Source organism: Gambusia affinis, linkage group LG20 (assembly GCF_019740435.1).
Source record: "Gambusia affinis linkage group LG20, SWU_Gaff_1.0, whole genome shotgun sequence".
NCBI classification, from domain to species: Eukaryota; Metazoa; Chordata; class Actinopteri; order Cyprinodontiformes; family Poeciliidae; genus Gambusia; species Gambusia affinis.
The window spans coordinates 9777735-9803842 of NC_057887.1; the positions used below are offsets into that span (position 1 = coordinate 9777735).

Below are 26108 nucleotides of genomic sequence, written 5' to 3' on the forward strand. Positions count from 1 at the left end.
GGAACACAGAATAAAAATATGCATATTTGAAACACATTTTAAGTACGTTAGAGGCACAGATGGTTATGTATATATGAATGATTTCTTATTGGAAAAAAAGGCATGGTTATTGACGGCATTTATAATAAATTCACTGACTTAGGAATGCATTTTTATTATTATTATTATTTTTAATTTTTACAGAAAATAATTTAGATTTAGGGTGGACCAGTGGACCTGCTCCATGGGCGTTACTACTGCGCAATATTGCGCATAAGGCACAAGTTTATTAAAACAGCACCACCTCCTGGTAATCCAAGAGCACAGACTGTGCTATTTGAAGGATGTGTAACTTTAATTCAGATTTGCAATACAACGTCAAGTAAATATGACAGATTGGGATGTAAAAATATGTATCGATAAAAAATAAAAAAAAAATAAAAAAATTAAAAAGGGGAGACAGTGTAGAGAAACGGAAATAAGTTGCTTTAAAATGTTCCATCTTTCAACCATGACATTTTTTAATGAAGAGCTTACAAGCTAGCGGATATGTAACAGGCCTCTCCTATATTTCAAGATAAAATTTCAGCAGTAAGTTTACTCACAAACCTAAATTAGTCCGAAATATTAGTTGCTGTATAATTTTATTTTTATGTATAGCTATAATTTTCAACCAAGGACAATCAAGTAAAAACAAACAAACAAACACAGACAAAAGACAAAACAGACAAAAAAAACACAAACAAAAAACCGGTTATTCTTACGTCATGACGTCAGAGCGCATGTTGAGGGAACTTGTTACCGTGGTAACGGAAAACTAGCCCAGCTGTCCTGAGTGTTTCCTGGGAATTTCAAAGTCTTCCTTCAAACTTCTGGGACGCCATGGAGGATGATGAAGAGAGAAAAACTTTGTTTGATGTGGTGTACGGCAGAAAGTCAGAGGTCTGTGCCGAAAGTTCGCAAATGCTGTTTTATTTGTCTCGGAAGTCACAATTTTGGCCTGGAAGTGACATCACATGCAATAAACAAAGCTGTTATAAATACGAATTAAAAGATCATTCCTGCAAGTTGCACAGTGTTCGTGCACAGTGCTCACATCGGATGTTTAGGACACATTGTAACATACACTGTACTGAATTGTTAACTTTTGATCATGCTTTTCCAGTTTCAGATTATGGACGTTCAAAGCCTGAAACACTGGTTTTCTAACCTAACCCTGCTTTAAACATCTCCACAACTTTATTCCTGGCCTGTTTGCTGTCTTCCTTAGTCTCCATAATGTTTGTTTGCCTTTAAAACTTATGTGAGACCTTTATAGAGCAGGTCTTTGCTGTATTTTGTTCTGAATATCCAGCTCCTCTTCTATTTCACCTTCAGCGTTTACACCACAAGGTCATCCTTGAATGAGTTGAGAAAGAATCAGAGAAGAAAGCTGCAGGCTTGGTCTTTTAGGGCCTGGAGAACAATGGGTGTATAGGGTGTAAGCTGTTGAAACACACAACAGAAAAGCTCGGTGAGTCTTTGCTCTGTCGCTACTTCAGCAAAACTCAGACAGAGATGAGGTTGGTATAACAAGTGATGTAGAAAATGGAGGCAGAAGAAGCAAAAGAGGAGACCGGGACTAGTTTATTACACCAGATGAAGAAGGAAAAGATGGAGGACGATGTGGTTTGTATACAGTTTGGGGTTTTTCCATGGATTTCATTAAACAAATTTGTTTCTTTTTATTCTTGAAAAGGTCAAAAACCTATTAATACAGACACTGTCAGGTAACAAGCTGGCTAATTCTGAAGGCTCGTCATTTTCTCTCTCTCTGCAGAAGGTCGTGCTGCAGCAGCTGACGATGGTAGCCCAAGTCCCCAGCGATGCTGCTGATAGAACAGAACTGGGAGGTCAGCCACCAATTACCTTACAGCTATAGAGCTTGACACTTTAATTATCTGATACCAATTTAATTCAGTTTTCCTTACGGGGGACTGATAATGTGACGATATTCCCTGTAATTTAATAAATATATAGCCCTACATTCTAGTCTGTGCAGAAAAACCCCAGAGGGACATTTTTTTTTCCTAGTAAAATCTTGTCCTGTCTTCACCGTCGGAGTGTTTTTACACCTCCTTGCGTAAATGTCTCTTCATCGACTTTTATGGGAGCTGCTGACGAAATTCCTAGACATTTACTGGAGTAGAAAACCAACAATAAAAGCTGGGATAGTAGTGGAGCTGTGTGTTTATAACAAGCTGGGCCTTTTTATGTGGCAGTGTGCAGCCTAACAAACTGTTTGTTTGCTTCTGAGCAGCTCGTTATGAAAATCTCCTCAGCCAGTTAACCAAACAGCACAAGTTGGATTATAAGATCACAGGGCTGCTGCTCATTTACCCCACCTGTCTGCTACATATCATTGAGGCAAGTTCTGCTTCCAGGTAGAAGCCAGATTGTTTGTTAGATTTGTTCATATAGTTGACTGTGTTTGTCTTGCAGACGTCTGAATACATGCTGGATTGTTTTTTGAACGAACTCCAAGCCATGCAGGAACAGCCAGACTGGTAATCGTCCCTTTGCTAATGTTTGCTAATGAGAACATGTAAGAACTATTGTTCCCCGAGTCGCTTTCTATGTTTTCCTTGGTCTCTAACAAACTCTGAGGCCCGAATTAACACTCTGGTTAAATCACACATTTTAGACCTCCATTTACTCCTAAGGTGACATTTGGAGACAACTTAAATTTTCTCGTTTGAATGAATAGTTTTGCAGTAAACATCTAATAGGTGCGTCTGGCTTGATGCCAAAGATTCTTTTGTTTTCAGGCACCAGATGAAACAAAAACCATAACAAAGACAATCAAATTTGGCTTGATTCATAAAATCTGCACACTTCAGCGGAAAGCATTTGAGCTGCAAATGTTTTCCACAGAAAGTGAAGGAATCGACAAACGTTAGCAGCCATCGGCGAGTTCAGGAGCTACATGCAAGCTGACTGAGCAGCCAGTATGACTTTTCCTTGAGTTGCGCTAGTAGAACGGCTAAAGCAGCCTAACATGAGTTAAACTTAAAACTCCTTCAGTTTGCCATCATTAATGTGAAATTACAGCTGCTCGAAGGCGGATGGAAATGAATTAAATGATTTGTTTCTGCTGACAAACTGCTGAAAATGTTCCCAGAGGTAGACCTGTGAAGGTTGAGGTGCATTAAAGGCCTACAAACTCTCTTTTCAGCACCTTGCTGGGAGCTAAGGTTGCTTTCATGTGGCATAGTCTGGAAAGCAGACAGTTCCAGCAATGGAGCTACAAGGTGAGCTCTTTACCTCTCTTCCTTAAAGTGCTTAGAGACGTTTCTTCTGATACCATCAGGTTGTTGTTGTTTTTTTCCAGCTGTCACCTTTGTGTGTGTAGTTTTGAAGCTGCCTGTCATTCTGCAGGTGCTGACTGCAAATCAGATAGATGAGAACCCACTGTTCACCAGGCTTGAAAAAGTGGAGGAGGGCATAGAGACGGTGGTCTGCCGCGTCCTGACGCCGCTGCAGAAGCTGGTCACGCATTTAGAAACTTCTAAGGTTGGTCTCTTGTTTTCTGAACAAAATGTGGAGATATAGCAAATATGCACACAATTTGTCACGTTACAATCACAAACTTCATAATTACAAACTGGTAGGTAGACTATACATGTGTTTTACAAATACACATTGGAAGAAAGTGCTATGTATTTGTATTCAGCTTCCCTGACTCAGGACTTTATAGAATCAACTTTTACTAAAGCCTCTTTCAACTCTGTTACCTCTAGTGTAAAGTCAATTTTGTCCATTCTCCTTTTTTTGGTTTCTTACTGTTTTGAGGAAAACACAACAAATATCTGTGGTTTGTAAAGACTCTCACACCCGAGCCGTGGATCCCTGCAGATCCTCCAGAGTTACTCAATCGTACCATAACAAAAAGTGACACAGTTCAAGGCATATGAATACTTGTGGAAGTCACTGCACTGTTACGACTGCATGATTGTGTTTCCAGGACTTTCCAGGCGCCATCTTGGATAAGAAACCAGAGTTTTTGAATCCTCCCGAGGTTTTGGAGCAGCTTTTGGACCGAGATGAACTTTTAAGTCCCCAGCAGTACCTGCAGATGTACCACAGCCCCTTAAACATCAGCATTGACTTTGGTAAAGAGAACTTCATTCTCAGTCTGAAAATAAAAATCACCTCAATAGGTAGTTATTTCTGTTTCTATGAAAAATCATATTAACTGTAAAGTATGACCACAGATAAAAAAAAAGGAAGAATATTAACATTTTACTTTGTTGTTGTTCAACAGGACAAGTCGATCTCAGATCCTTCTTCTAGAGCTTCCAGCTATCTGTCCGTCTGTCTGTTTGAGCACCATGAAAAACATCCAGTTTACAGTGAATGTTTGTGTTTAAAGTAAGAGAGCATGTTGGAAACTTAATGTAATAAAAGTAACACTGTTTTTAAATCACATCAAGTGATAATTTGAACATTTTCACATTTATTTTACCTTTCTTTCCAAGGATTGAAAGCTAAACACGTCATTTTTAATTCGTGTCTTAATGTAACTTTTTTGACAGATGGGTTCACTCTCTTATTGCACGTGTCAAACTCAAGGCCCGTGGGCCAAATCCGGCCCGCTGTAGGTTTTTATGTGGCCCTCTAGATTCTAGGCTAAACACTAGGTGTGCTTAAATATTATGTTATCGATCAAATTAATGCAGTTATATTCGTTTACTGCCAAATTATATCAGTCAGTCCCTGCATTTTATTGAGAATTATTGTGGAAATTCACAAAGTCAACAAATCCCAGCACTTTTCTGAGCTAATTATTGGGAGTTTATTGCAAATTTTTCTCAAAAATTGTTAAAAACTTTCTTAGTTGTACCAAACAGCTGCCTCAACTCTAATTGATGTCAGATTATAGTCCATGATCTCTACAACGAGTAATAAAAAGTCAAATTTACCATCATAGACAAGTGCAAATATTTCCAAATTAGTGCCACAAACACTTTTTATTGCAAAAAATTGTAGAAAAAAATGACAAAATCCTGGAGGGACTGAAAAGATGATCAATAATATTATTTCATCTTAAGAATTTATTGATATTTGAACAGTTTGTGAACAGGTTTTATCAACACATTCTGGCACAACCGGCCCTTTAAGAGCATTCATGATGTTGATTTGGCCCAAAACGGAAATGAGTTTGACACCGCTGTGTTATTGTTTCATCGCCAAATAACATTTTATAATAAAGCAACTAAAATGAACTTTTTTACAGGAGGAACAAGTCATCTATAATGTCCTAATCTGACACAAATGGATCTGTCAATAATCTGTTGGTATATAAATAGACAGAATGTGACTGAATATATTAAATCACCTGAACAAGCTGTGAAATGCTGCAGCTCTATTTTCCAGACCTTAATAAAGTGCGTCATCTTCTACTTCTGGCCTTTGGACTGATATACCTTCTGAATTATATTATCCTAAATTCTTAACTATATGCTGAATCTGAGATTTAAATGTGTTTCCAATAAAAACAAAGGACATCAGATTAATATAAAAACAAGTTTAATAGTTTCAACATTCGGATGATTAATCTTTTAATTTTTTCCCGTCTTACACTGAATTCCACTTGGTGACCAACAGATAAAAGAAGATTTTTTTTTAAAGAAATGCAATTTCCTTTTTTACTCCAGACTTCGAGAGTCAACAGCATCACTACAGTTTAACACAAAGATTGGATCAAATGTTGTTTTTTTTCCTTTACAGTTTGGCCCCTTAATGTATAACTTGAACCTTTGCAAAATATATATAAAAAAAAGAATAAGGTTGAGTATTTTGGCTGCAATGACTGCATGCACCACAGTGTAATCTACACACTAAACTGGATTATTCTAGGGTATACAGCGTTCCAGTAGTTTAAAGTCCATTAGTTTACTAAACAGTTTTTTTTTAAAGGATCTCTGTTTTAAGCTGATTTGCTTTTTCACAACAAAGTGGAACATATGAGGAGTAAACGTCTGAATGATTTAAGAACCGACGAGGAGTTTCGCTGAAAAAGAAAACGGTCAAGGGCAGCGCTGACTATTACTTCCTGTCTTCTTTTCTCTCATCAAAAATAAATACAAGCACATTTAGATAGGACCAAATATAAGACGTGTTTCATAGGCATGGTGAAAAAGCATGCTGTAGACAATGCACAAAAGACAATGTTGAAGTTCAACCCGCAAAACTGCTCATAATGCATCCATCCAGTCTGATGCATGAAACTACGTGGACGACGCAAACACATCTGCCTCCATCGCAACCTCTGAGGTGAATATTGTTTGTACATTCCACCTGTTTGTGTAGAAAAAGGCTTTATATATATATATTTATATTTATATTTATATTTATATATATATATATATATATCAGTGCTCAAAAAAAAACCAAAAAACTATGCGGGTTGTGAAGTTTGACGTGTTCTAAAATCATTTGGTAAAAACACGCAGGTGACTCGCTAAAGGGAAACAACACAGAGTGGGGACAGATAGACCTCAGCCCAACTACAGCGGCTGCTAAGTTCTAAAAACGATTCAAAACATAAAATATAATGGCCACTAGAAAGTTAAAACAAGAGCTGGGGTTGTAAAAATGTGAGAAAATCATGGAAACTTAAATTAATGTCCTGTACAGGTGCCCTCCAAATTATTCCAGTAATTCAGTTCAAAAAAATGCTCATAAATAGATTGATTATACATACAGAGATTTATTTTGAGGTTTTATTCTGTAAATTCTTATAATTATGGCTTACTGTCAGTGAAAACCCACAACTCAGTTACTCAGTAAAATTTGACATTGTTATAATAAAAATAACCAATTTTTAATGCTGAGTATATATAATATATTTTTATTACAGAAATGTTATGGCCACAGTAAGACCTGCTGATTTGATCAAATGAACAGCAGAAACTCAGGAAAACCCTCTTCAAGGAGGGCGAACCACTAAAGTTTGTTGCTAAAAATAATAATAATAAATTATATGCAGAGTCCTGTAAGCAAAGCACATTCATGGAAAGTTGAGTGGAAGGAAAAGAGCCACACTGAGCTGAATCTAAAACATTAACCCTTTTAAATCCTTTTTATTGGTCTGTTGTATTGTTATAATTTTCTGAGAACAGAACAGAACTTGAGGTTTTCAGTAACAGTAAACCGTGATGAAGAAACCGACGGCCATAAACAGTTGAACTATATCAAACTGTCTCCACATGGAACTGTCAAATAAATTAACCTTTAAGAGTCGATTCAATAAAAATGCTATGTCAGGTTTTACATCTGCTCTTCACTGGTTGATTTATGAAAAGGTAAACAGTAATTTTATCTTGTAGCCATTTGGACTCACTTTATCAGTGGAATAAAAATGTAAATTGAAGCGCTAGGCCACATTTGTCAAACTCAAGGCCTGTGGGACAAATCCGTGGGCCCCTGTAGGTTTTTATATGGCCCTCTAGATTCTAGACTTAATGTGCTTAAATATTATGTTATCAACCAAATTAATGTAGTTTTTATTCGTTTACTGCCAAATTATATCAATCAGTCCCTCCAGTTTCTTCAGAATTATTGTGGAAATTCACAAAGTCAACTAATCCCAGCACTTTTCTGAGATAATAATTGGGAGTTTATTGCAGATTTTCTCAAAAATTGTCAAAACCGTTCTTACTTGTACTAAACAGCTGCCTCGGCCTTAATTGATGTCAGATTATATTCTATTATCAATAAGAGTAATAAAAAGTCACATCTACTGCCATAAATAAACGCAAATATTTCCAAATTACACTTTTTATTGCAAAAAAAACAAAAAAAAATCACAAAATCCTGGAGGGACTGAAAAGATATTCAATAATATTATTTAATTTTAAGAATTCATTGATATTTTAACAGTTTGTGAACAGGTTTTATCAATACATTCTGGCACGACCGGCCCTTTAAGAGCATTCATGATCTTGATTTGGCCCAAAACAAAAATGAGTTTGACACCCCTGATCTAGACTATCAGGCAGTTTTGCTGACAGGTGCAGCATGACCAATCCCACGATCACAGGTGCAGTTTCTGCTGTCAAGTAGTGTAAATAATTAGAACTAAAATATACACATTCACACATTCAAATGTAAAAACAAATGGCCAAAATAACTTGAGTATCCAGTTAAACGTCATCCTGCATCATGTGGCTGCAATGACTTGTCAGACCAAGAAGCAAAAGACAAACATAGATGTGGTATTGTCTGTTTTTTCTACCTATAAAGCTAAAAACAGGACTGAAAGGTCAGGAAGTGTGCAACACAAACACTATGATTCCATGTAGAAAAGTGAAGCCAACATCTGATGTGTAAATGTGACACTATTGTGCTACAACCACCAACATTATAATCATATATGTACAGCGTGTTTAGTTTTCAGTAAATGAGAATAGATTTCGATATATCTGACTCTTCCTGTTGTCCGTATGTACAGAATAAATATGTACAGACGCATCAAGATTTACAAAAGTCCTGTGGTTTTGTAATTTCGCACTTACAGAGAGGCGATGGCAGAGCAGCACAGTGGACGTTCTCAGGACAGAAACCGAAGGTCCTACAGGTTGAATGGGTCACGACGAAACCCTCCACAAGGCATGTAGCAAACTGCTGCTGTTCCTAACCTCGTTACATCAGTTTGACTGATTTTCAAGTTTTAATGCGGCAGCAGAAAAAAATCTGGTCCTGTGTCTGAATACGTAATTTCTTTTTTTTTTTTTCTTAAATCCTCAGACAAGATTCACGTGAAGCGCAAATCCTCGCTGCTCCTTACACCAAGTAAACCGCACTCAGACATATATCTATAAATACTCTCATCAAAATAAACAAATATACAGATATCTTTGCACTTGCCTCTGGATCACCAGTAAACCCCCCGCACCCCCAAAAAAAATATCAGCATCATCAGCGTTTCCTATAAACTGGAACTGCAGGTGTAATGGCACTGTGATGAAATAAATAAATAAATAAATATGTGCTTATTCATAAAAATACAGCACATTTTCTTTCTGGTGGCGCTTAAGATCTGTCTTTTTTTGTTGTTGTTGTTGTTGTTATGATATGACAACAGACTGCTTGGGTTATTTCTCATGTGAAGCCTGGAGTGCAGCACAACACAAACTGGTTCCAGTACTAAGCTGCTGCTGCTGCCAGATCTTGTTATCTTGCTGTAGCAGGAAAAGCATCCACTGCAGAGATAGTTTAAGATGACGTAGCTAAAGAGCTGCTGCATTTTTAATAGAACCAGCTATACCAGCTTCATAGTGAGTGAAGAGCCCCATTATCTTCTACCCAAAGTGCTTTACTTGTTAGAACTGGGAGAAATCTGTTCCAGTGTAAAGATAACTGTGATGCAGGCAGCTGCACTCATGACGCAACGCCTCGGAAAAGCATCCACATGGCTGAAGTGGAAGGACAATGATGCATGGATCTAAAACATTTTACAAATAAAAAAAATCTGTAAAGTTCAGGCATGCCTTCGCAGAACCACGTTTCACTGCGGTTACAGTATTTTAGGCTCTCTGCCAGAGTTTGCACATCAAACTCCATCAGATCGAATGGAGAGTCTGTGAAGATCAATTCTCAGTCTGACTGCGCCGTTTTAACATAGATTTACTTAGATATAAACAAATCTTTATAGATCTGGTTGTATGTTGCGTTGGAAGGTTGTCTGGTTATATGATTTGCTTTGTACAGAAGGTCTGGACCCTCCACTATTGAGAAATGATTGCTTCCTGAAGGAATACTTTTTTTTACATCTACCCTTCTTTCCAGTCAGATCCGACCGGCTTTTCTCTCTCTGCTGAAGCAAAGCATCGCCATGATCGGGAACGTCGTGTTCAAGATGTACATTGACAGACTCACATCTCACTTGGTTTTTTTTAATGAACAAGTTTGGGTTTCATCTGACTACAGATCCTGGAAACCGCTCCCCTCATGTCTTTCTTCCTGCCTCTCTTCCATCAAAGCCAGATTTCATCAATATCCTCTAACAAACCTTCACAGAACAGATGCATCTACTCTGAGCTTAAATTACACTCTGTTATTTTGTTAACTAATTTTTTATGGATTTGTGTTGTTTTTTTTTTACAGGTTTTGACCTAAAAAAATAAACAAAACAGAAAATCAAGCATCATTTTCTTTCCTCTCCCCATGTATTCTTGGAGTACATGTCTGATAATGTCACAGAGAGAGTGGGCTTTTCTTCCACAGTGGAGAAGCTGGGGTAGCAGCGTCCTGCACTGGCACTATAGCAGCTTTGTTGGAAAGTCCAGGGGTCATAATACCAGTCCTACTCATCCATATTATCGTAAACCTTCTCCAGACTGAGGAATGAAATATAAAAAGGTCCCATGCAGCTTTGATTGCTGCCAAAATAATTAGAGTCTGGATTTCTCAATCTTTCATAAACTACAGTATGCATGTCATATATTTTCAAGCTCCCTGCCTGCATCCATTAAAAGTGAAAATGTCCCCTGTAAAACTTCATACAAAATATGATCTGATTGGATTCCTATTGTCAACATCTCATTTACTCTGAAAATATATTGTATAAACAATAAATATCCAGTGTCTGATATCCTAACTGAATGTCTTTTTTTGTTGTTTTTAAAGAAAAGCACATTATCGCCCATTGGTCTAAAACAATGCACTCCTGCTTTTGCTCCACCACACCAACAAGTGCAACATCATGTCGTACAATTGTCACGTCACACACGCACACGCATACCGACACTCACAGTGAACGCTCAGGCTGGACAGAACTACACGAGCGAGGCATTTCAGACGGACACCCCTGAGGAGTGAGGGGAGTGAAGGGGAAAAATGTATCGGTGTGGGAAACGAGGGGTGATGTTGTGTCACTCATTACACAGCAGCAGCAGCAGCAGCAGCAGCAGCGGGGAACTCCCATTCCTCCAGCATCCAGACAGCCTCCTGCGTGGCGTTAAAGGCAATATTGCATGTGATTTAAATAAGGCAAAAACAAATAGAAAACATAGAAAAAAAATCTTAAAATAATCCAGGAAATGGAACTGTAAAATGCTAATCGTAGATGAAATGGAAAGCTCCTTGAGAAGAGGAGCTTGTTTTTACATGTCGGTTCCTCTGGATGAAGGGCGGGTGAGGTCTGACGGGACACGATGCGATGTTGGGTCATAGCACTGTGCTTTCGGACTCCTCCTCAGAGTCTGCTTTGCTTTTTGGCGACAGCGGAAGCGCCTCTGAGTTCCTGAAGGGGGAGATGTGCGTCAAGTCGAAGATGCTGTCCAGCTCCATGTTGATGACGGGGATGTCCAAGTTGCAGAGGGAATCTGGCAGACAGAGGAGACAATAATGAGCAGAGACAGATAGTGTAAAAATGCTTAATTAGTTAAACATAAACAGGCAGACTGAAGCGGATCGTCCTGATCAATGTCAAAACACAATAAAGGGTCATCACAAGTGGAATGAATGACTAAAAGAATAAAGAAGCGCGGGAAGGATGCGCCGTGTGGTTACTGTATGTATAGCAACATGCGTCTATTAAGTCAGGAAATTTGGTTTCTGCTTCCCCAGCTCCGTCTCATAAAATAAAAATATTAGATAAGACCAATAAATAAGGATTTATTAAAAAACAGTTACTGTACAGTAAATAACCTGAATGACTGATCAGAGCGCAGTTTACAGCTTGGCGTGGAGTCGTTAAGAAGAAGAAGCTTTTACAGCGGCGTTCATCTTGTCTGTATTGTTAGTTCTGGTACTCCAGAGCTTCTGCATAGAGCGGAAGGCGTGGATTTTGTGTGACCTTTGACCTCAATTCTAGCATTGAAGAAATCCAGCCGCCCAGCGCATGTTGTTGATTCTGATTGGTCATTTTCTTTTATCTTTTAGAGAGACATTTTCACAAACAAAATAAATAAAAAAAAGAAGATTCAGTAATTATCATTAACCAGATTTTTGCATTCATCTTAATTTAGTTTTAAATATCAGATCAGATTCTTTGCCTTTCCAAAGGACCATAGAGAAGTAGCAAGTCCTTTTCCTACCACAAATTTTTCTTCCAATAAACTTTCCAGTAACACATCTGGATCCAGCATTCTGTGAAGCGCTAATGTTTTTAGCATTTTCCTCTTGTGGCTGGTGGAGGATGTACATTTCTTAATTAAAAATATTTTCTTCTAGTATAATGACATTCTTTAATTTTTAGAGAAACTTTTTGTTAGTCTTAAGTAAGATAAGTCGTAAATGTCAGAAATAAATGTCTGAAATATACCACTATATTAATAAATCCAATTTCACATTTTGAATTCACATACATATGAATTCATTTCACTGTCAAATGGTGCCTGTGTGATATATTTAGACATTTTTACAAAGCATTATCATGATTTTAAGCTTCCTCTTCATTTCACAAATCCTTCCATATTCTCTGCGAATGCATCCCTGCAGCAAGTGACCGCAGCTCGGATAGTCAGTTTAATCATTATCTGTTCATCAAAGACACGACCAAGAACCACAAGATCAGGGTCGTCTACAGCGATGTACAATGCTGCACATCAATCTGAAGGAAATTGTTGCTTTGCTGCATCTTTTATGACATCCGCAGAGTAACGACTAGAAACCGCCACAGACAGGAAGTGTGTTTAAAGGGCAGTGATGCACGATAACAGTGTAGCAAGGGTCAGGAGGTCGCCGGGGACTGTGAATGTGGAGACTGTGAGATGGGAAGGTGCAGGATTCCTATTGGCGGACATGCACCACTCTCAGCCTCCATGCAAACGCCAACAAAATGTGTTTAATGTTAGCAGCTGGATATACAAAGGGAAAGCAGCATCTGCCACTCTTTCTGGCACCTCTGGTGAAGATATGGATAGATATGCAGTGATGTAATGCCCCACTGAAAGGCTTAGGAAAGAAATCATTTCTTTGATTTCCTATTTATGGGAATAATTGTTCTTTTGAAACATTCTACAATACACTAACATCAAAAGTTTGCAGCAATGAGATGAATATTTGATCTTTCTTCTGAGCTCAATCTGTCTATAGGGTAAGGATGTTCAAAGTATGGCTTAAATGCATTTTTCTGGCACTTAGAATAACTTTATGTGGCCAGAAGAGTGCAAAACAAATGATGGTGATTGTAAAAGTTAAAGTTGGACAGAAAATGTTTTTCCTTAAAAAAATAAAAATAAAAATGCATGTAATAACTGTTATAGAAAGTTGGTGACCCCAGCAATCCACTTCCTGCTGCAGTTCTCTAATAGTGTTTCTTAACATCCTCCTTATTAAGTTTAAAACAGTTCCAGCTGTTTTAAACTTAATTATTGCTCTTACTATAAATATCTTAGGTGAGAAGCTATTTTTTGGTAGCCATTTTAACATCCTTATCGATTACCGTCATCGATTACCTAAAGTTATCAAACGTATTAAAAGTTTCTAGAAAACCTGAAAGAGTAAAACAAGAAGTATGAAACTAGTGATTGGGAGGAAAAAAAGAAAACATGCAGGAACATCTCCCCCCCCCCTTAAATAAACGTGTTTCGTTGGAATGTTTCCTTTTGAATTTTTTACTCGTCTTCACCAGGGGTGCCAATAGGTGTGGACAGCGCTGTAAAGGTGTAACACATAATAAAAAACTGAGGTATGCAGCCGCAGAGCAGAGAAACCAAAGCCAAACTCTGCTTTCTTTAGAAGAGATCATCAGCGGCCCCATGTTCAGGTGAGATGGCAGAGGGATGAGGAGAAGAGGTTCTTCATCACAGGAAATCCTGCTTACCCTAATATCGCCCTCTGACACTTAGAATGATAGTGAACCTCGCCTCTCATACAGCTGAAATTCAAGACGACCAGAGCAGTCAGACAAGAAGGAAGAGTTAGATTTGGACAGGATGAAAATCTGCTGGAGATGAAACAAATAAATACATGAACAGAACATCAAGTTCAACAGCGACCAGCGTGGAGACGCGATAAAACCAAGACGCAGCATCAGAGTAAGAAAAGTAGGTGAGGGGTAATATTATTATTAGATCAGCTTGTCTAGAAAATGTACTTAGAAGGATCTAAGCACATCCTTGTTTTTCCAACTTCTACTAAATATTTTAACATAAAGTGAGAGTATAAAGAGATGGGAAGGGAGGATTTTATGTAATCTTGTTGTAAAGTGTCACAGATAAACACTGAATAACTTTACAAATTTACTGCTTGAAACTGTAATACTATTTAAAACAACTTTAACTTCAACTTTCTCTCTCACATTGTCACTTTCAAGTAAAATTCGCTCATCTTTTCATTTATAATCACTTTGATTATAAATGATTGTCTGTTGAAAATCACACTTTGTGGTTTCATTTAGGAATACCAAAACATCTTTAGAGGAAATACATATTTTTCTATTTCCAAAAAAATGGTTTAATACTATCAAAATGAAAGATTTCACTATGTGACTTAACCTATATTTTATTTTTTATTTTTATTCCTTTTGTTGGTCGATACAGCAAGTTATAACTGGTCATCTTTATTTATTTTATTTTATTTGTTTATTTTGTATTTTAGAATGTAGCTCACTTTGTTTAGTTTCAGTTATAAATACGATTTATATGTACACAAAGATTATGGTTAGTTTGCTAGCTTTAATGTAAAACCTTGGACAGCCACTAGGTGTCAGACTAGAGCAGAGAGTTGAAGTGGTGGGACTCTAGTCCAGTTATTTAGCCAGGAAACACTGAATATTAAGCCTGTTTAATCATTTGTTTATGTTTATCCAGTAGTATGGCATTAATATGTGATTATATCCAATGAAATCTGGACTCACTCTGGACTTTCATTTACTAAGAACAATATATTAAAGATAAGAGTCTAAAAATGTGCAGTTGTGCCAATCCATCAAACTCCAATACATTTTGAAACGTGACGCAAATTTGAAAATATAATAATAATAATAATAATAATAATAATAATAATAATAATAATAATAATAATAATAATAATAATAATAATAATAATAATAATAATAATAATAATAATAAAGATTTAAGGTATACTAGGTAATTTCATGAGACTTCCAAACACAAATGTGCCAAGTTGTTGTTCAGACATCCAGCCACATTTGCTGCTAGGTTACCTGTGGACATGCTTTCCCCAGGGGGTAAACCGTCCAGGAGACCGGATGAATGTTCCAGAGGCTGGGGGCTGGTGCCGGGTGTGGAGGGGGGTTGAGGCGGAGGCAGGTTGGGCCTCTGGCGGGGAGGCTTAGGGGTTGGTCTGGGCTTGGTGAGTGTGCCTGCCAGCGAGGGCGGAGAAGACAGAGATGGGGTGGTTGCCGTCTGGGACTGGCTCGGGGAACCAATGGTGGCATAACCCTGTGGGTAGCTGAAGCCGTAAGGGGAGGGTGTGCTTGGAGGGGTGGGCGACAGACTGACTGGAGACGGTTGACCTGTCGACTGGTCTGACATGGCTCCTGTCTGGCAGTAAGGGCCTTTTGGTGGGATAGGGGCAAGCTTCTTTGCTGAAACAACCAAAAAAAAAACAACAACAAAAAAAACAAAACACACAGTGTAAAAAGATTCAAACGATAAATCATTTCTAAACTTTAATTTGACCTTTATAATTAAACTGAACACAAGCTAATCCCTTAGAGGGAGAATGATCAAAAAATGAAAAAGCTGCAAGCATAATGTGTATGCTAATTATTTGTTTTAGCAGTCACTTTGCATTATTTTGTAAATAATGACACTTTAATGCAAATTTGGCACTTTTAATGGACTTTTAAAGCAACTTTGCATTAAAAGTGTCAATATTTATGACAACAGTCATAAACATTCATAGACTCTTTCATGTTCATAACAGGTGTTATGTCATGTTTATGACAGTGTCATGTCAGTCTTATGCTCATCCCATCATATAAAGTTTTACCCTTTTGACCCAAAACCTTTGGGTGTCTGCAAGAAAGTTGAAGAATCTAAGGGCCACTACGCAGACACATATCCATAGATTTTATTTGAGGGTATTCGAAACAGAAAGTTTTGAAAGTGAATGTCGTTCATGCCGCATGGTCAGGTCAGTCTCACCTCTCCTCAGACTGTGTGGGCTGTGCTCAGAGTGCTGTGACTGTCCACTAGGGGTCACTACTCCTTGGAGTCCCTTTTGTCCGATCACCGGAGACAGCTCTTTGTTTTTCAGAGTGCTACAGGAAAAAAATCAGGACAAAAAAAAGAGATGTTTTATTTCTTTATTGTATTATTATATTTTTATTATCGGCCATAATAAGCAGCGTAATGTGAGAAGAACCGCAGGTTAATGTCAAAATGTCTGAGTGACCACTGTTGCACAGGCAGTGTGGAAATCTCCGATGAACTCTGGTGGCTTAATGGATTTTTATTACTTTTACAGAGGAGTTTATTTTAGAATGCCAATGTTTGCAGAACCTGCAGGTCGGAGTGCAACCGGTTAACATTCTCCCGGATGATCATCGCTATGCCTTCACTCCCAGCAGCTAAACGGCGCTCTGACAGTGGAAGCCGAGAATGAAATCTTTGTGTTTTCTCTAACGTCAAACTGAATCACGACTTCCTTAACCAATATCTCCTCATTTGGTGTTTCCTCTGTGTTCACACTGACGTTATGATCCGACTGGACCTACTAATACTGGTACATGACTCATGATCACCCACTGTCGTGATCGTATTCAATGGGAGCTTTGAATTCCCTTTGTTGCCTGGCAACCGTCTCCTGAATATCCAGGCAACATGCATGGTTATGAAATTTCCAAACATGTCAGTTGCATTAAAGATGAAGGTGGATATAGATTGAAAAACAAGGTTCACGTACATTTTTTTAACCCCTTAACTGCCATGATGACTCTGTGTCCTCATGAACCCATTGCCTGACATGGAAATGTTAAACATTTATCTCCAAATTTATTGCTCGTTTTAGAAGAGTTGTCCATTTTTAGCCCATTTTTAAAGAAAAATACTAAAGTTCACCACAAACTGCTGATATTTTTGATCAGGCCTGGCTTTAAAAAAAACATGACAGAACAAAAGAAAGAAAGGAAAAAATAAATTAAGTAAATACGATTTAACAGTGGAAGTACTATTATAAAAGTCTGCAAATTTAAATATTTTCAAGACAGTTTTTTTGTTGTTGTTGTTTTTTGTACTCATGCGGATACATCAAACGCAAACCGTTCTGCTCCATTTTTTGCAGGCATGCAGTAACCCTGCATTCATGACTGACTGATGCAAGCCAGATAAATGAATGAAACTAAACAGAGTGGAGCTGGAGAGGGTCTCCTACTCACACCCTCCTCTGACCTCACTCCCATTCCTCTCTGTGGTTTTTGCTAATCGTGTTGGAAGTTGGAGCGAGTTGGGTCTCCATTTACCTCTTCAGCTTGGCTCCTTTCTCCCGGCTACAGGCAGAGGCTGCCCACGGAGGGGGAGCAGAAACAGGGGCATTGGGGGGTTTAGGGGAACCCAGGAACAGGTCGTGACGGGTAAGAACGAGCGGGGGTTTGATGTAAAGGGTGGAGCCATTCGTTTCGGATGAGGTCGCATGCATAGTGTCGGGCAGGGAGGCCCGTTTGGGCAGGTGCAGAGAGTTAGGTTTGGGGTTGGAGTTGACGTCAAGCTGCTGGGGAGACGGGCACGGGGAGAAGGGGAACGGGGGCGGGCTGCATCCGGCTAGGCGTGGCGGAGGGGACGGACCAGGGGGCACGACGGATTCAGGAGTGGGAGCGGCGGGACGCATACTCTGCAGTGCTCGGGTGTAGCTATAGTGGAGAGGGAACGAGTTGGAGGAGCAAGAGGAGAAAGAGGAGGAGGAACAGAAGGAGGGATAAGGGGGAGGCGGCCGCTCCTCCTCAGGGGAGGGATAGACGTAACAGGAGTCGGACCAGTTGGAAGAAGCATCGTCTGAGCTGCAATGATAAGAATATCAGCGTTTCATGGGAAACTGAGCCTTTGATGTAGATCAAATTATTTGAACGTCAGGAGAGAAAGAGGCGTTATCGAAGTTTGTTCCATTAACAGGGATGAAATCGGAAAAGGTGTTTGAAGAGAAAGATGGGAAACAAATAGATGAAACAAGGTTTTATGTGTTACTGAGACTAAAACTGAAACGAAAAGGGAAGTCTATAAAGTATTCACACCCCTTAATCTTTTTCACATTGTGTCACATTTCAGCCACAAGCTTCAGTGTACTGGGTTTTCATTTTATGGAGAAATAAGAATTGGTGCATAAGTGGAGAGTAGAAGGAAATCGGCACGTGGTTCATATAAATAAAAACCTTAAAAGTTTAGCGATCATTTGTATTTGAGTTGACTGTTACTGGAGAAACCGTTGCAGGTTTGTTGTTACCAAACACCTCAAGTTCAGTCGGATTGGATTGAGAGCATCTATCAACCGCAACTGTGTTTAGGTCTGGACTTTGACTAGGCCATCTGCATCTGAGCCATTCCAGTGTAGTTCTCCCTGAGTGTTTGGGGGTTTTTGAACATGGTTTCTTCCAGGATTGCCCTGTTTTCAGCTCCACCCATCTTCTCCACTCTGATCTCCTCCAGAAAGCAAGCAAGCTTTATGTTGCAAATAGGCCAAAATGTCCTCGGAACAGGAAGATCTATGCTGAGAATGACACACAGCTGGATTGTATCTACTAAACAGGTGACTTCTGAAGGTAAGTTGTTCTACTGGATTTTACTTAGGGGAATCAGAGAAAAGGGGGCTGAATAAAATGAACTCCATACTTTACAGATTATTTGTTAAAGAAAATGGATGGATGGATGGATCAACGTTATGCACTAGTTTGTGTTGTCTGTCACATTAAGTACTAATATTGATGTTTGTGGATGAAACTTGACAAAAAGAGAAATAGTTGATGGGGAGGGAAAACTATTACATAGCACTGCAAATGCTTTTATCTTCACCAGAAATCAACTTTTATCCACTTTGATCAACATTAAGGTTAAACATTAAACTTACAGAGGAGTGAAATCTGTAAGTTTCACTCCTATCATCTTCTTCCTAAAGCAACAGGCAAAAAAAAAAAAAAGACTTATTTTAGGACGGTGATGATATGCATTTTATCACTCTGGGAGAAAATGAAGGACTCTAAGAGTTTAGAAAAAATGACAGCAAAAAAAAAAAAAAAAGACAGAAAATGTAAAGCACTTGATCAGAAATGAGATATTGAGAGGATGAATGACAGTACAGACAAACTGTAGGCTTGGTTTCTGGTTTCTGCTGCGGCCGGTGGGAGCCTTGAGTGGAGGGGTAGAGGGGGTACCAGCATGTGGGAGGCCTGGTGGGGGGAACAGGAGGGTGGGGCACCACGGCCTTACCTGGCTCGGTCGCTGCTAGTGGGAGGAGGGGTGGGGGACGGGGACGCGTAGAAATCCCCAGGCTGCTCGGGGATGGGAGCGTCAGCGGGCGGGGTAGAGGGGTGCACGTTTGGCGGTGTTGAGGATGTTTTACGCGTTGATGACGGACCCCTGTGTGACACCCAAGAAGTGTCCATCACCCTGACACCCATGCTGCAGTGGGACAGAGATGCACAGCCAATCATATGATGGGAGGGTTCGGGCTGGAGGAGGGAGCGAGTTTAAGGTTTCCAGAATGTAAATTCAGCTTTTGTCCCGACACTAAACAGCTGATTCCAACACTGAGTTAACGTTAGTAAAATTATTACTTTAGTTAATTCTGCGGATTCTCCTGAAAGCTAAAGGAGGCGCCTTGTTTTGGATGTTTTACCGCCTTTACAATGGCAGAAATGTTATTAGATGGTAAAATGTGCTTTTAGAAACTCCATCCAGTGACGGGTTGCTTTCTGTAATAAAAGAAAAGTGTAATTTGACAATACAAACACTGCTGAAAGGCAGAGAACTGGGTTGATGACATCACAAGCAGCACAATTATGTGACTTTTAAAGATTTTTAGTTGGGATTTCAGCCATGTTTGTTGATGAGGAAAATGAGCGACTTTAAATGGGATTGTTTAAGTTGCTGATTAAACCTGTAGTTTGGTGTCTGTTCATATCCACTGCACATAAAATGTGTTAATCCCAAAGTCTATTTAAAGATTCTCCCATCGTGGATTTTTGGGTTATGATCGAAACATCTGAATTTCAATATCTGCTGAAACCCAAAAACATTTAGCGCCATTTTTTGTATGGTTTTGCAAAAGTTAAATTTATATCTACCAGATTAAAACATAAGTAAACTGCTGTGTGCCATAAACAGTAGTGTTTATATGAGTAGATATTAAATTTCCCATTGCAAGTGAATGCAGCACATACTGATCTTGCTCTCCCTTGTATGTTTTGTGAAGGTGAGCTTCCTGGGGGTTTGAACACCAAAACAGAATTTGTTGCAGCACAAGTTTCATGTGCATGAAGTTGTGCTGCACTAAGTGAAATGTAAAACTGTTTCACAGAGCAGGGAGTGTTTGTTTGGGCTAATTTGCAGGATCAGGCTCATTATAAGTGAGTCTGCTTGTTTAATGCGGCAGCTCTGCAGGAAGCCTTGTCAGGACTTAAAAATCCTTGTACTGCTGATTTTCGTACTTGGCACAAAACGACTGCGAAAGATTTTTGACAATGAAATCTTGCCATTCCAGAAGGAGGAGGAGTTTGATTCAAATAATGTGACTAAAGATCAAAAACACAAAGCAGCCAATGAAAATACTCAAAAGAACTCTGACTTGTGGCTTTATCCATTATTTGACAACACCAGAGGTAAGTAAGTGTTAAAAACTGTTACTGGCAGGAAAGATTTGATTTTAATTAGATAATTAATAGCAAAACAGCAAAACAAAGAGAAAAAAAACTGACATGTTTTTCTACAGATAAAGTGTATGTGAAGTAAGTTTAACTGAATTTACAGAACATTTTATGTCCAGCCAGCTTTAAGATAAGGAGAACAAAAGTCAGTGTTTCCAGCTGAGATAGCCTTCAAACCTGAACATCTCTGTTCAGGGTGACTGAAGGGATGCATTTAAGTAACCACAGAAAACAAAGTCTGCTCCATAGCAGTCAGCTGTGTTGCTTTAGAAACACCTGAATAGCAGAACAAATGATCAGTGACCGTCAGCTCATTTAAATGTGCAGCTAAGACAAACCGGATGAACGTGACGGGACTGAGAGACGTAAACAAAGTCTTACTTTACCTTTGGATCTTCCTTATGCTGCAGTGTTAAAACAGAAACAAGAACTGTGAGGACATTGACAAAGACCATCACAAAACAAAAAATGTTTGACTGTTATCTTTTGCAGACGTAAGACCTTGAGGGGCAGAAACGAAGCAGCAGTAGAGAGGATTAGAGAAACAAGCCCCAAAAAAAAAGGAGAGACTTAAAGAACAAACGACAGTCGCGCTGCGTGTAAAATGTGCACTACTTTAAGTGTTTCAATGACGTTCAGTCCAGGGAGAAAATTACTGCTCTATTTCACTCTAATTAGGTCAGTGTTTCCCTGATGGATACAACATAATTTCCCCCCAAAATGAAAGGCTTTCTGCAGCTCCCAATACATTTTCTCAAGTTTTGTTTTCTATGTAGGTCTGGTTGGTAACTCAAAAGTTTGTCTTTGCTTGTGGTTTCTCAACATTTAAGAACCATATCTCTTCACAGGATGTCATTGTACCGCTAGGGTTTTTATAACAATGCACCTTAAGGAGAATAGTAATAGAGTTTTTATATTCGATGCTGTTCTATTAAATAACTGCAAAATAACAGGTCAAATAACTTCCCTTAGTCAACAATTTTTCTTTGGCTGCTTCTTAAGCCCACCTGAAGAGCTTTTACAGCATGTGGTGTGGTGAGAAGTTATCGAAACCATTCAAAAGTCTCAAGTATTTGCAGTTTTAAGCTATTCGTGGATGGCTATGGTTTCTAACTAACAAAAGGAGTCCACTGTATACAGTACCTTGCTACTGCAACTTTTCCAGTTTGTCGTCTTACGTCCACAGGCTTCAATGTATTTTATATGGATTTTATGTGATCAACAATTGCAAAATTGTAAAATAGAGGGGAAATTATACATTTTCAAAAGAAAAGGGCTCGGTAGAAAAGTTAAAGCAGGGTTAGATAATAAAACAATACAACAAATGCCAAACTACAAACACACATAACATATTTTTCTGAATCACTGAAAACCAGACAACAGTTTCCTTTCTCTTCAGATTTATGCACTGCTTTATGTCAATTTGTCCCATTAAAATCCCAACAGGTCAGATTGAAGCCTGTGGCTGCGATGTGACCAAATGTGAAAATGTTCAAGTCATGCGGATACTTTTGTATCTAAAATCTTTTCAAGATAAAACCCAGCAGTCTCTTTTCCATTAGTCAGACACTGACTGAATGCGTCTGCCTCGTATCGCATTTTTTTAGAAGCCTCATTCTGGTTTTTGATAAGTGTTTCTTTTCTCTTTTTTTTCCATTGGAAGCAGAGCTCCCTCCATTGATCAGTCCAGGTTTAATTAGCTCGGCTGCTCGCGGTCCCTGGGCTGCAGAGCTCAGCCTCCTCGCTGGGCCCCGATAAGACGGCGGGTGTAAGGAAGCATTAGAGAGAAATAGGCGGAGAAAGAGAAAGAAAGCGACTGGCTGGTTTTCCACTAATCCTCCTCCACGGTTCCTGGATTGTGGGAATGGTTATTTCACAGACTAAACTTCAGCCCCCGAACTGTCTCTTAACGGGACGAAGGCTTGAGGGCAGGTGATGCAGGGTGAGTCATTTCTGTCCGCCTCAGGGCAAAGCAGCTTATTTACTGAGGTCACGTCAAAATCACAGGCATAAGAAATAAACTGTGTCTCCTTTTTGTCAGATTTGTGAGTAAGAATGTGAAACCCTGGACGATTCAGAGGCAAAAAAGGCCTAACAACATCCATTCATTAAGGCCAGAAATGTCAGCTTTGCAACATTTTCTCTAGGTTCATTTATGTTTTAAAGCCTCATCCTCTGTGATCAAAAGCTGCAGGCTTCATATTGAAACCTATAAGCTTGGTTAAAACTTTAAATCTTGTACTAATGCCACTCTGTCTCATTCTATTGCAACTGCAACAATGATCCCCAACCCCTTCTTTTTCCCTGCCTTCACCACAAAGTAATAAACTGTTTCATAGGTTAGGAAACGTCCCAGTACACCTTTCTTTTTAATAAAACCCAAACAAACTATCAACCCGATCTAGCAAACGTCCACTGAGCAATAAAACGTCAAAATGCCTCAACACACGACAGATAATGTCATACAACAGATCGAAGTGCACAAATGTACAAAACCAGACATGTACCTAAAATGTATTGTAATGGACAACCATTAAATTAAAGAGGCAGATAACAGATTAGCAAGAAAGATCAGTGAAAAACACGGAGCTGCATAGATAGAATTGCCTCCAACAAATAAAAGATCTTCATATGATTAATTTAAATAACAGGGTGTTATCAAGTCAGTTATTAACGGGGCACGTTTGTTTGGGAGATAGAAAAGCTCTGCTGGCAGATTTTAAACATGCAAATCTTTTTATGTTGAATAGATGTGGGGGGGAAATCTAACTTTTTGGAAACAAGGAGGTGGTAGCATCATGCTATGGAAATGCTTTACTTCAGCAGAGACATGAAAGGTGATGATGAGTGACTGAGTGAAGCTAAAACTGGCAAACCTGGAAGAGAAACTGTCAGAAAAGACTGGATCAAAAGTACGGTGGAGTGTTTTACATCAAGGCTTATTCATGTGGTAGAAAGGCGTAGTCAAAGTCCAGACTAGACCATTAGTCTGGGAGGCTAATCATGCGAGCGTTTGCTGGTTTTATTAGTAAAAAAACATAATTTTCTACTGCTATAAATGTATTTTTCTTGGTTTGTCCCATGAAAGTGTTTGATTGCAGAGTGATAAAGTGTTAAAAAGTCCAAGAGGCATAAGTACTAACAATCTATGTTTACACGTTCAGCTGAAAGCTCAGCTGATTTGACTCGTACCCGTCTTTCTTGTAGAACTCCAGCATCATGTTGTCCGTGGCGACGCTCAGCGGCCGTCGGTTCTGATCGTTCTGCCTCCGGTCCACCTGATCCAGGTCCGGAGACGGCATCAGGCTGTAGTTGGCGTTGTGGTTGGTGTGCACTGGGCTTCCGTAGTTCCCAGTGACATTAAACTCAATTTCTAAGACAAATAGAATAAGCAAAGAAAGAAAAATTCAGAGATTAAACTCAGCAGGATTTAAGTTTCTGTAAAAGAAAATAATAAATAAATAAGTATTCAGACTGCGCTTTATTGTCTGTCGGTTCTTTCCTTCTGACCTCCAGGGAAGAACCAGTCGGCGTGCTGGATGATGGGCTCGATGATGCCGACGATCTGAAGGGAGACGGTCGTCATCATCTCTGTGATGTTACTGCAGCAAACAGACAGGAAACACGTGCAGAGGTATTCCAGGTCAAAAAATATTTTATACAATATCATCACACTTACAAAATCCCAGGCAAAAATATTTATATAACTAAAAGATAAGAATATTTAAGAAAGATTATGTTACATATTACATGCAAACAGTTGCTTAAAGTGGATCGGCAATCGACCCCAAAATGATTGATCTCTACTTCTGTTATGGTGTCTCACCCTTCATCGTGAGTCCACAGCAGGTTGGGGCCGAGGACGATGGCGATGTTTCCAGGAGTCATTTTGTTCACATCCTGGTATTCAGTCAGCTTGGAGAGAAACTTGATCAAATACCTGTCAGTAGACGGGTGAAAGCATGAACCTTTCTCCAGCACTCAGCAGAAATCTGACTACTCATCTGACAACGACTTGCCCTCACTAGACTAAATATTTAGAGAAAACCCTGTAAGAAGGAAAATCTTGAATCAGTCAGAGTGTCATTGCTCATTCCTGTCTCAAAATCTGCCTTGACTAACAGAATGAAGACATAACAAACTCACGTGTTGTTTTTTGTTGTTGTTGTTTTTTTTAAATAAAAAGTGAGTGGCTATTGTCTGGAGAAATATGCAGACTATTTCCACAATTCTCTGAATAATGTTTTGATGTTATTTCAGGATTTATTGTGCTGCAAAAAAAGCCGCACGTTTCGAGTCAGAAGATCTGATGAGTTTTAAACTCACTTGCTAATGCCAGAGAATTACTGCATTTCTGTGCTGTTAGAAACCAGTAGGTTGTTTGTGATTCATCTGAGCTACGCTTTACTCAAACGAACCATCCGGCGGCTCATCATTGTGAGCAACAATCTTCTGACAGATCTGCCGTCAGGAGCGCTGCCTGGAAAATCGTCCTATTTGTGAGATTTGAAAAACGACCCTGACAAGAGCTGCGGCTCCTCGCTTCTCTCATCCTCTTTCTCCTCTCGTTGTTCTCATCCCGGCTTACATCTTTCGTCTTTTGATCGCCAGACAAACCCCTGCGAGTTGTTCATGAGACAGCCGCTGGAGATGTTTCCCTCAGGATTAAAAGCGACGATTAACACCAAAATATGACAGAAATCGAAATAGTAGTTATTTTAAAAAGTCATGTTCCATTTTTCCAGATTTACCTCTAAAATTAACTAAACCTGATGAACTCATGATCAGATGTTTTTAAAAAATGCACTAAATCTTTTATAAAATAGTGTTTTAAAACTGGAGACTGCTAATTCTAATTCTTTGAACACCTTTCTGACCACTTGATGTCTGAACTATTAATAGTTTAAGTCACATGTGTCAAACTCAAGGCCCGTGGGCCAAATCCGGCCCACAGTAGCTTTTTATGTGGCCCTCTAGATTTGAGGCTGAACACCAAATGTGCTTAAATATTGTTTTCAATCAAATTAATCCAGTTTTTTGCCATTTACTGCCAAATTATATCAATCGGTCTCTCCAGTTTTGTGAGTATTATTGTGGACATTCACGTAAAATCAACAAATCCCCGCACTTCTTTGCACTAATAAACTGGGAGTTTATTGTCAATTTTTCTCAAAAATTGTCAAAAACTTTCTTACTTGTACTAAACAGCTGCCTCAGCCTTAATTGATGTCAGAAATAAAAAGTCGCATTTACCGTCATAAATAAAATAAATATTGCAAATATCTCCAAATTACTACCACAAGCACTTTGATTTTTATTG

At 39.0% G+C, this 26108-nt stretch overlaps 2 protein-coding genes across 4 annotated transcripts in view; one reads left to right on the plus strand and one right to left on the minus strand.

Annotated features, from left to right (window-relative positions):
- Nucleotides 1-754: 754 nt before the first annotated feature.
- Nucleotides 755-4454, plus strand: LOC122822690 (testis-expressed protein 47). Of its 2 annotated transcripts, none has more exons than XM_044101506.1 (8): nt 755-921; nt 1799-1871; nt 2279-2385; nt 2461-2525; nt 3194-3269; nt 3397-3531; nt 3983-4130; nt 4283-4454. In XM_044101506.1, exons 1-8 carry the CDS (start codon nt 862-864, stop codon nt 4309-4311), a joined length of 693 nt encoding a protein of 230 aa, XP_043957441.1. In that variant the 5' UTR covers nt 755-861; the 3' UTR covers nt 4312-4454. The 2 variants fall into 2 exon arrangements, with proteins under 2 accessions (XP_043957441.1, XP_043957440.1); XM_044101505.1 differs by lacking the exon at nt 755-921 and adding an exon at nt 976-1647.
- A 3429-nt stretch (nt 4455-7883) lies between these two features.
- LOC122823171 (rho GTPase-activating protein 44-like) overlaps nt 7884-26108 on the minus strand; it is a 61567-nt gene continuing 43342 nt past the window's right edge. The window contains exons 14-22 of one of the 2 annotated variants that reach the window (XM_044102522.1): nt 24615-24728; nt 24299-24390; nt 23981-24161; nt 21175-21192; nt 19353-19544; nt 17399-17932; nt 16083-16198; nt 15137-15520; nt 7884-11348 (exon numbers count right to left, since the gene is read on the minus strand). In XM_044102522.1, the coding sequence (XP_043958457.1) occupies nt 11191-11348; nt 15137-15520; nt 16083-16198; nt 17399-17932; nt 19353-19544; nt 21175-21192; nt 23981-24161; nt 24299-24390; nt 24615-24728 (1789 nt within the window). In that variant the 3' untranslated portion in view covers nt 7884-11190. The remainder of the gene's footprint in view (nt 11349-15136; nt 15521-16082; nt 16199-17398; nt 17933-19352; nt 19545-21174; nt 21193-23980; nt 24162-24298; nt 24391-24614; nt 24729-26108) is intronic. The other variant, XM_044102523.1, reaches the window with a different exon arrangement.